Source organism: Eurypyga helias, unplaced genomic scaffold (assembly GCF_000690775.1).
Source record: "Eurypyga helias isolate BGI_N326 unplaced genomic scaffold, ASM69077v1 scaffold39989, whole genome shotgun sequence".
Classification (NCBI taxonomy): Eukaryota; Metazoa; Chordata; class Aves; order Eurypygiformes; family Eurypygidae; genus Eurypyga; species Eurypyga helias.
Genome location: NW_010274649.1, coordinates 11,476 through 22,637, shown reverse-complemented (window position 1 = coordinate 22,637; position 11,162 = coordinate 11,476). Strand labels below are relative to the sequence as shown.

The following is an 11,162-nucleotide window of genomic DNA, read 5'->3' as shown; positions in this document are numbered from 1 at the left end:
TCCTGGCTGAACCCAGCACAGTCTTCCTTTACAGCGTCTATTCTGCTGTGCTTATCTTTGCTAGTATTAAGGCTTTTACTTCCAAAACTCTGCGGAAAGGTTTCGTGTTAAAATGAGTAGCATAGCGAGGTTGGGGAGTGATTTGGAAGACTGGCTACTCCCAGTTACTCGAAATCAAATGCAGTGATGAGTACAGCATATGTCACAAACAGAAATTGATACCGATTTGACTATTTGTAATTGCTTTAGGCCAAATGAAGAGAAAATGGGAAGAAACAGTGAAGAAAATAGAAGAACTAGCATCTCACTATGAAAGAAACCCTCTTCCTACAGTTTATAGACCGAAGCTATCCAAACCCTTTCTGCCATCCTCTGTTTGGAAAATATTTTGTCGACAGGCTGAAGCTTTCAGTTATGTAAAAACCTGTAAAGAGGTAAATTATTTGTTGTTAGGTGAATGTCTCTACTCTTTAGGTGCTTTCAAGGTTGAACGTCACTTAAAAGCTTGGTTGACAGTAGCATCTTTATCAAATTGCAAGATTTTTTCTTTTTTTTTTTTTTGCTTCTTCCCAATCCTGAAACAGCAAGTTTTTTTGGTTTTTATCTTTGTAGGAGGTCACGCTATACTGGAGGTAGCTCTAAATACTAGTTCTAACGTATTAATTGTGATATTAATTAATTAATATGTGATGTTTAACTCTACCAGTAGCGGTGGGTTTTGGCAACGTGTAGTGCTCACCTTCTGAAGATGAGCAAGCTGTCAGGGTCAGCAGGAGAATGGGAAGGTAGTGAGAGTTGACTAGGAAGACAGAGGAGGCAAAAAGAGGAAAAACAAGGGGCAGAGGCAAAATAAAAACAATACAACTCTCCAGTGGCATCTGAGTAGCAAGTTCAGATGATAAGAAGTGATGAGCCAAATAGATGTTATGCAAAATATATCCTCTCTTTTCGGTTTCATGCTTTTCAAACTGATCGCTGCTTTTAAAGAAGGTTCCGTGCTTCTCCACGCCGGTTCTCTCCATGCCGGTTTAGGTGTTTAAGTAATCCTGACAGTCTGTCTTCCAACATGCATTCTCGCTGGCCTGGCAGTAGTTTTTTTTCATGTTTTCTTTTCAGATTTCTGTTTTTGGATTTAACAAATATAGAGTCTAAAGCATATTTACTATAAAGCCATATGCTGCCATCGTGTCCAGAAGGCTGTTCCTTTGAGGACATTGTTCCTTCTCCTGTTAGATGCACTTGCTGCTGATCAGGAAAAAGAAGGCTTTACAGAGAAAACAAGGTTTACATTAATGCACAGCAAAGAAAAGCTTCAAATTTTTACTTACGTAGCTGAAATCAGAATGATGTTCTTAATTAAAACCAGATGCTACTTAGCTTGAAAAAGTATAAGCAACCTATTTATAGTTTTCTAGTAGTTACTGACCTTTGTCCAAAGAAATGATTGTGCAAGAGGAACTTCTGAAGACTTTAACTGGTTCTCTGAATAATAAAACTTCAATGTTTTCATTTCAAAAGGATGTTCATGTATTTGCCTTGGAGAAGAGCTCACAAAGTGGACAGAGGTTTTACCTGGTGACAACATATAAAGAGCTTTGGTTTTATTACACGTGAGTATTTGAAAAGGTACCCTCTATGTTACCATAAGATAGAAGTATACTGGATATACTGCTGTGTAGTAATAGCTGTTACTGGGTCGCTATCCCCCGTAGCTCTGCTGCTCTGACTGGCACAGAGCTGTAATGCGTTGCCTGAGGTTCGATCTTGGTCATGGGGAAAATCTTCACGAGGACAAGCCAATCCATGGTGGATTTCAACTTTCCTTTGAGTCGCAGACTGCTGTTATTTCCTGGGAATTAAGGACCCTGTCTACTGAACTTAAATCTAATAGCAGTAGTTCTGCTTTTGCCCTCAGCTTTCCTCAGAGGGTCGTACCAACATGTGGCGCAAGCATATTTCTACGATTAGTCATATGTCAATTTAAATGGGCATTAATATGTTATGTCTCCTTACCAATTTATGATTCTGTATTTGTGCGATGTAGTTTCAAGTATTGGCAACTTGATCATGCACTGAACTCTTTTCTTGATTTTTTTTTGTTTGTTTTACAATAAAACATTTGGTTATGTAGTAAAATAAATCTAATAGTCAATTTTCCTATGAAAAGTAAGCTTGACTTTTTTTTCTCAATTTGAAAATGAGATTAATTTTTAACTTAGTTGGAAAAAGGTCTGTGCATCTCATTTTTAGTTCTTAAGACATACGAATGGTGACATATGAAACTCGTTAGTTTCCATCAGTCCTTAAATTCTCAATAGCATTTCTGCTGACAGTACGTATTGTAGGACTTGGGAGGGGATAGGGAGACTACTTTACAAACTTAAATTTTAGGCCAGACAAATATCTGTGTTGATAAGTGATGTGGAAGTTGGTTACAGATTTTTCAGAGCATTATTGTGCTGCTATTTTTTTTTAGTATCAGTGGTGGATTGAAAAATAAAAGAACGTTCAGGAGTTGTGGGATCCTTGTTTGCAACTGATAAGCATATATAATGTTTACTGTGAGAGGCTGTGGTTTTATTTTTCCTTAGGAAAGGTTATAAAACAAGCCTTATGCATTGCTATGAAGTCATTCCTGAAAAAGATGCTTGCAAGCTTTATTTTGATTTGGAGTTCTACAAGCCAGCAAATCCTGGTGCAGATGGCAAGAGTATGGTTGCGAAGTTAATTGAGGTAAACTGGAGCATGTTGTAGATTTAATAGGAATTTGTTGTTGATTTGATATGAAACCACTTTACCTTGATTATTCTGTAGCAAAATGAAAGCAAACTGTAGACTTAGTGGCTATTTTTAATGAAGTACTAAGTACTGCATTAATTAAAGCAAAGGTTCTCTTTTGTAAGTGAAAGGAAAAAATAGGGAACGATGGTTGTTGGAATGCTTGTGTTCACTGTAGGTTTACTGATACGATGAGTTTGCTTTTACAGATTGTTTTATGTGCTGTGCCACTTCAAGGCTGCGAAATTGAAGGAATGTGTGGGTATTCTTTAGAGTAACATTCATAAAAGTTCCATTCAGATATTCCTCAGTTCGTTTCCTTTGCCAGCTGGTGCAGTCATGTATCAAGGCCTAGAGAAATCCCTCCTGATTGTAGGTGTCTTCAGATGGCAGTTCGTTACAGTTCAGTTAAATGATGATGTAGAGAACATGAGGGGACTGCACTTAGCGATTTGGTACCTGAAGTTAAATATCTTTGCTCATTATCAATTTTATTAAATAGTGCAAATTTCCATTTATTGCAAATTTGTTTGGAAAATGAGCTCCACTGCATATTCAGTATGACAGAGGTAAAAAATGCAGCTGTGCTTTAGAGAAATGTCTTCCGTTCCAATAAAATCTCTTTGTGAGGGGCCATTTATTTGTGAGTCTTCTGATGTCCCTAGCTAGGAAGGAAAGAAAGAAAAAGATGATTGAGGTCGTTCCTTTGTAAAGAACCCTTCACGGATACAGAATCCAGAGGGGTTTGCTCTGAGATCTAGGGATTCCTCAGGTCAGGAAGACAACTTTGGATTTGCTGGTGAGGGATCAGTGGTACAAAAACCTAAGCTTCCAGACCCTCAGAGGTTGAGTCGCAGTCCTAAACATGAATAATCCCAACCCAAGAAGGTTTTCAGAGCTATTTTAGAGCCGGGCATCTCATGTTTTCTGCTTAGTTAGGTTTGTTGGGTCATACCAATGAATTAGCTAAGTCATAACAGCGAATTAGCATACCAGCCCTCTATATTTGGGCAGCCTCTCTCTGCCATTCTAGGTAAGCCTGCATGACAAACATTGTCACTGTGGGTGTGAACTGCTTTTCGGGGGGGTTGGGGTGGAAAACAACAGAAGATAAAGTCACTAAATTAGACTTTGACCTGAAAAACTGCTCTGTTTATCACTGTTAGTATATTCAGTGACTTGCTTCTTTCGGGAAATACAGTCCACGTCAAATATTTTTAAAATTTGCTATGTTAACAGTTAGTTTGAATTAAATTGTATGATGAAAATGAGAAGGAAAGGTTGAAATAATATGTAGAATCACATTTGTGTTAGGTTTTATAGACACCACTGTTAAAAAAGCTAGAAAACAAATTGCCTAATTAATGTTTATAATTTCAGCTCGTCAGCCAAAAATTAAAAGAACTTTATGATGTAAATTGTTCAGCCAAAGACGTCCTGAATTTAGATTCCAGTACTGATGAAAAATTTAGTCGACACTTAATATTTCTGCCCCAGAAGGCTGTGTTTAAGGATAACATTCATGTTGGTAAGTGTGTTCTTTTCTCTTACACATAGAAATAAAAGGTGAGGTTTTGGCTTTGTGCTGTGCCATCTCACATTTGAATATTTATTTTAATGGAGTTACATGTGGAAATGAATTTGTATTCCCAGCAGAAATTACTACCTATTTCTGTTTCATTAAGCCTTGTTATTTCTCAACTGATGCTTCTACTTCCTTTTTCTATAATTAGCATTTGTGTTTGCAAAAATGAAATGTCTTTTGTGCCCGTGTTTTTGTTTTTTTTTTTTTACGAAACTCCTGGCGAGGCTGGCTTTTGGCTTGAACATCATTTTACACTATGGCTACGACTCCTTAATTTTCAGGTTTGTGTTAGTCTTAACAATTGAAGCTTAAGGTGCTGCTAGCGGTGAGCGTTAAGGAAGGTTAATGTTGAAATCCGTCATTTCCCCTTCACGTGTCTGTGTTGTGTACGGTAAAGCAGGCGTACAGGCACGCACCGAACAACGAGGGTGCAGCAGAAGAGCAGCTGGGTGTTTTTCTGAGTGAAGCAGGAACTGATGGAAAACAGCTTGCGCAGTGGTGGAACTAAAACCTGTATCGACCTACAGATGCAGAAGTTGGGGTTATTTAACGTTGCACCTGCAGCCTTGGTTTTGTCATTTCTTCATTTTTGAGTGTTTGAGTGTGTAAACTTTGCTCCTTGTTGCATGTGCTTCAAACAAACAAATATGATGAGGGAGAGCAAGCAGAAATGCTGTTAGAGAGTCTCATCTTAATAATCTCACAGGTTTTTAGAAGGGATGAAATTTAAATTTGTGACAGTTAGCTCTAACATTTGTGTTTGGGAGGAACTGTGACAAGAGCAGCAGACTCGCACGTATCAGGGAGAAGAAAAACTGTCTGCTTTTACTGGGTTTCCACTGTAGGAAGAGTTGAGGGTGTTGAGTTCATCATTTTGGTCCCACTTAGGTTCCTGCTTTTGTTCCGCTCTCTGTGTGGTCACAATCTGTCTTCATGCCCAATCTTTCTTTTCCTTTCTCGCCCTTAGCTTTCTCTAGCTCTGCACCTTCCCTTATGCCAGTCTTGAGTAAAGCTTATACTGTGTTTCTTCTCTTTTTCATACCTCTTGTGTTTTTTAAGTAGCTTCTTTCTTGTGTGTGTCCTAGCAGGGGATTGTAGAGAGCACAGGGAAGATGTGCTCGTTGCTTTTGGTGCTTAGTGACAGCACGGTGATGCTGTCATCAATGACACAGTGCTGGGCTTCTTTGAATCTTCTATTACTGCCATTTTTAGTTCAAAAGTATAGTCTTTAACTCCTCTGCCACTATAAAACTCTTAAGTAATACATGGATGATAAGTAATTTGGGATGAGAGGAATTTTAGCCTGTGATCTTGATAGCTAAATTACATTAGTCAGTTCTTCAGTAGGAGCTTGAACTGTTTATTCCAGTCTATTAGTTATGTGTTCTGTGTCTCCGCTGTGACGTGACTTGGACATAGTTACTGCCAGACCTAAAATATATTTAGAGATTGTGTATTCACGTTCTGCCTTCGCCTTTTAAGTCATCATAAAACCTGATTTTTTTAATAATTGAGATATGTAAATGTCAGTGTTGAATTTGTGCATATTACCAATAATATTGCATTCTTGACTTTTCGTTAATGCGTTTTAGTAACCTGCTTGCCAAACCTGGCTTGAAGTGTAATGCTTTTGCACTTTGTGCAAAATACTCTGCTGTAGTAAGTAACTAAAACCGCAAGTAACTTCACCATTTGACAGAACCTGTGTGGAAATGTAGATATCCTTTGAGGTGACAGAAAGATTTTGTCTACTGTTAAACTTAAAGGGGTTAATACATTTTTTTCAGACACATTCAAGTGTTGTCTTTTTTAAAAAAATCATCATTGTGGTGTTCTGTCTAATTAAAATTACTTTAAGGTAAGATAGTGGTATTTATGTGGGATAAACTAGAATAGGAACTGTTACGTGTTGGGTGATAATGTTGTGTAAGCATTTTATGACAGGAATCACGCACAAAGTGCATGGGCTTAATTAAATACTATTTAAAATATTTAGTCCATAATATTTGCAATTAGTTAGGATTAAAATACAGGGACTGAGTTGATAGCTCAGGTAGGAAAGTGCAGGAGAACCAGTAGATCCGCAGGAAAGCTGGGGAGATCAATGAATTTACATTGATCCATACGGTTGACAAATCCCAAATATAAGAACACAAAACAGAGTCAAGGATCCAAAGTGTGGAATGCATGGTTTGGCTACCACATCTGACCAGTTAGAAGAAACGGGAAGAGAGAAAATGAAAGGGTGTGTGAGTGATAAAGAACTAGCTCCCAAAATAACCCTTCACTGACAAAGCCCTTGCTCTTCTGACACCAGAGTGATGGTTGCTTAATTACACACACACGGAAAGAGAAGTGGGTAACCAGGATTTTCAAAGATACTTGAACTTTTATCGTAATTGAAATGGACTTCAGTTCTGAAATAGGTACGTTTTCTCCCTGACCTGAAGATCCAAGAAACTGTCGCTGTAAACCTCGGAAATGCCATGTGTGTGTGCGAACACAGGCAGTTAAAATGCTGTGACAGTGAGGCACTTGTCTGCCTAGCAGTCCGTGATTCAGTAGGAGGATGGTGATGGCAATGCTTGATATACTGAGTCATTCTGCTGATCCGTAGCACAGGGAGACCTCTGTTTCCTATTGTTTCACATTCCCCACGGAAGCGTCGGCCAGCCACTGCAGAATCCTCCTTGCTGGTATTCCCTTCCACTTGGTAGTTTTTCCTCCACACCTGTATTTATTCTCTTCTTTCTCCCTACAAGTAGCTTGGCCATGGTTTTTGTTTGCCTGTCTCTATTTGGGTACCGTCTAGCAGAGCCTGGAGTAGAGTGGGAGCTGGATTACGAGACGGGGGATTAGAAAATCCATTGTAAAATACTTAGGTAAAGGTAATTTTCTGTTTGAGGAAGGTCAAACTGTTACCTCAGTTAATGTACTGTGAAGCTGCGAGTAAACCCTTGGCATTATTCTGAGGGTGAAATTAGGGAAAGGAGTAGTGAGAGGGACAGTCACAAGCTCTTCAGAATCCTGAACCTGAGCGCCAACCCACTTCTTTCTGTTCTCGGCACTAAAATTGCCAAGGGGACGATTGAGGCTGTGTGATACAATTAACACACGCACCATTGTCTATTACTCTGTGGTGTTAGTTGTTTTAACGTTCAGTAGAGATTCTCCCCAAGCGTGGCTTTCTTGGTTACTAACCAGAGCTGTTTTGTGCAGTGGGCTGGTCCATAACATTGTAAAAAAAAATATGCAGGAGGGGAAAAAGAACCCCCAAACTCCAACCACTTCCCTCTTGGCTGTTCTGAAGAATGTTTGCACGGGAACTATGAAGTTCTTTCTTGACTCAGAAATGACGTTATCTGTTTTGGGGTTGGTTTGCTTTTAAGGGAACTTTGTGAGAACCATCATGCAGCCTGCCGTAAGGTTAATGGAGAGGAAAGCTGCTGTTGTGATTCCAGAAGGAGGAGCGGGATGTGTTTTCCAGCGTTCTGCAGAGGCAGTCGGGTTAGATGGGTCCCTTGCCAACCTTGCGGCCATCCCCGATGCTTCCAAAGGCTGGCCGGCTCACAAAACAGAGGACACGGCGACATCGCACCAGGGAGAAAATTTGGATTTTTCCTTTCTAGTCGTAAATAATAAAGACGGAGACGAGCAACTTTTTGTGGATCTAGGTAACTATAAGTGCTTTTGGGGCCTCTTTTGGGTCTGCAACAAAGGTTGAGAAATGAGCCGTTCCTTAATCTTTGATTACGGGCAGTAAGAACGACAGTGTTCTTGCTGCTGTCCCTGCAGTCAGCGTCGAAACCAAATAGGAGACGTGCTGAGACTGTCATTGGAAATGCAGTACGTTAAAGGTTCTCGGCCCGTGGAACTTCTTGTGTTGCTGCATTTAACTCTTCTGTTCTGAAGGCTGAAGGAACTCTTGCCACGCAAGATTCTCTGATTAGTTTTGTCCCTAAGGCCTTTGTGCTCCTTTGGATTAAAAGGGGATAGCATATATTGCTTTTTTGTCGTTTCAGTTGAATTAGAAGCTGCTTAATTATGGAACAGGTTTTACAGGCATGGCCTTCCGTATCGTTCCACATGTATGAATTGAGCCTTCTTCCCCGGTTTGGAATGGCAGCTGTTAGATTTTAATGACAGAATAATGTTGGGATGGGCACTTCACGCCCCAGCTGGGCTCTGCTATTCAAAACCTCCATCCAGAGCACAACACCCACAAGTCAAACTCAAGTTTGAAAGTTCCACCCTTCTCCATCCCCCTATCTGGTTTCTCTGCCTTTCGCCCTGACGCAGTGAAACGAAAAGAGCTTAGCATGCTTCTGTACAGCAGTGTGTTAACGTATGTGAGGGTGCTCTCCCAAAAACCAGCCACCCTCAGTAGTTACGTTAACAGACATCACCTCAAAGCTGGCAAGCTAAAATCAAAATAGCTGGAATACTGAACTGCATCACGAGGCTGCAGTGATAGAAAGCCACGTGGCATTCTTCTTGTACGAGTTCTTCAAGTTCCTTTACCTTCATGAAAATGAAACGCAACCCACAAATAAAGCACCCACCGCCTCAATAAATCCTTGGACAGATGAGGTGATGTGTAAGATACCTGTTCATTGGGTTTGTTGTTTATTGTTGAGATTGGCATTCCATTTTCCCGACACGTGCTTCAGACAAGTGATGGCTGGTGCGCAGAAAACAAGGTTTGATGAAGCCCTTTCCCGTTAAAATAATTGTGCAGCTTCTTATGCTCAGTTGTATTTGACAAAGTTAACATGAAAGCACCAGTTTCTAATCCTGAAGGGAAACATTTAGCAATGCTAATGTCAGGATGATTAAAATGCCCTATGTAGGGGTGTTGAGTGTTCGTCTTAATTGTTCTATAACGTAAAAATGTGCATGTGTGTGCGATCTTGTGTTGTCGCGTTTCTTCTATGGGATGTGAGCCAAAGTCCGTTCCTTCGACCCTTAGCTGGGCCTAAGGAAAATGGTTTAATTGGCAAGTACTGAGTATCCCAAATCCCAGCCAGCATTGTTATGTTAAGATATACTTGTTTTCCTGTAGGAGTTTATACAAAGAACAGAAATTTCCGGATGTATAAATCATCAAAAGCAGGAAAGAACGTGATTCTGAAGATAGCAGAGGATAATAAGTTTGTCCCTAACTGTGAAGAGAACGTTTCCTTGGAAGAAGCGTATTTTCTTTCCTCATTGATCTGCAACATTGGGTAACTGTTTAATTCTGGTGGAATTTAAAATATTTAAAATGTTTTAAAATAGGTATTTTAGTCATTTCTCTACTGCAGCCATTACAAATAACTACTATCGATGGCCAGTTATTCCGTGAACATTGCTACAGTGTAATTTAGGAGTTTTTGGTAGAATCCCTTGTTTTTGAAGAAAAAATTGACTCCTGTTTTGGAGACCTTATTGAAGACCTTATAGCACCTTCCAGTGCCTGAAGGGGCTACAAGGAAGCTGGGAGGGACTTTTTACAAGGGCCTGTAGTGACAGGACAAGGGGTAACAGGTTTAAATTGAAAGTGGGGAGGTTTAGATTGGATATCGGGAAGAAGTTCTTCCTGGAGAGGGTGGGGAGGCACTGGGACAGGTTGCCCAGAGAAGCTGTGGATGCCCCATCCCTGGAAGTGTTCAAGGCCAGGCGGGATGAGGCTTTGAGCAACCTGGTCTAGTGGAAGGTGTCCCTGCCCATGGCAGGGGGGGTGGAACTGGGTGGTCTTTAAGGTCCCTTCCCGCCCAAACCGTTCTATGAGTCTATGATTTTGGGGTTTGTTTTGGCTTGGTTTTTGACCTGCCCTCAAACAGCTGGCTCCCGGGGTGTTTGCCAGGAACCGAACATTGGCATCCAGAGGAAGAAGCTCTGTCCTCAGTCAAGTCAGAGGAAACCCTCAGAAAGGGAGGAAAGTGCTGCAGGGAGAGCCAGAGGCAGCACAGGGGGGGATCACGGCGAGGCACCTCTGGGGCCGTCTGCCCCAACCCCCGCTCGAGCAGGGCCACTGCCTTGTGTGAGGTCAGGGTACGTCGCACCACGCTACCTTACGCTGGAAGACGCGCACCTTTTCCCTTTGTCTTCTCTCTCCTTCAGAGCTGGGGGTGACATAAAAGTTCTGGCATCTGGCTCCCCAGAGGAGAGAAAAACATCAGCTTCCTTCAGCAGCAGAACTTCCAGAAGCAGCAGAGGTACCTCAAGCCTTTTCTACCACCTTTTCTACCCCAGCTACTCCTGAGTGAGACGTGCTGCGGCCCGCGCGCCCGTAGCCGCCGGGAGAGCCTGCCTTCAGCTGGCCTTCTGCGGGAGGATGCTCCGCAGTGCCCGGGGCCGTTCACCCTCCTCCCTGCTCCCACCGCAGTCACGTTTTGTCCCGGTTCCCTCTGTCCCTGAGGCGGGAGGGGTGGGGGGATGCAGTTTAAAGACCTACAGGCAATCGCCACTGGATCTTTCCCTGGTTTTATCTAAGGATCTGGTGCGAGTCATGTACGTTTTCTGCCTGTGGTCTGTGTGATGTGTAACAGTTAGGGTGACAAACCAGTAACGGTACAGATCCCTGCTCTTTGTTTTGGCAGATTCCACAGAAGGTTATCGGGATTCACCATATCCAGAAATCGATTATTTTGTCTGTTCTTTGATTAATAAAGATGGGGTGCAAGGAGGTAAAGACCACTCTTACTTACAAATTACTATTCCCCAGCTGTATTTTTAAAGAGTTAATTAATTTATGTTTCTGTTCCCCCAGGAATACGGCAATGGAATTATTTCTCTCAGGAAGAATTACTTGTATACG

The 11,162-nt window shown here is 41.4% G+C and overlaps 1 protein-coding gene across 1 annotated transcript in view; it reads left to right on the top strand.

Moving 5' to 3' along the window:
* The first annotated feature begins 254 nt into the window (after positions 1–254).
* Positions 255–11,162, top strand: part of PRIMPOL (primase and polymerase (DNA-directed)) — a 12,836-nt gene continuing 1,928 nt past the window's right edge. The window contains 10 exon segments of the mRNA XM_010159866.1: positions 255–434; positions 1,519–1,610; positions 2,592–2,733; positions 4,159–4,306; positions 7,753–8,037; positions 9,426–9,588; positions 10,466–10,560; positions 10,945–11,031; positions 11,115–11,160; position 11,162. The exon segment at position 11,162 is cut by the window's right edge and continues 53 nt beyond it. Coding sequence (XP_010158168.1) covers positions 255–434; positions 1,519–1,610; positions 2,592–2,733; positions 4,159–4,306; positions 7,753–8,037; positions 9,426–9,588; positions 10,466–10,560; positions 10,945–11,031; positions 11,115–11,160; position 11,162 — 1,239 coding nt within the window.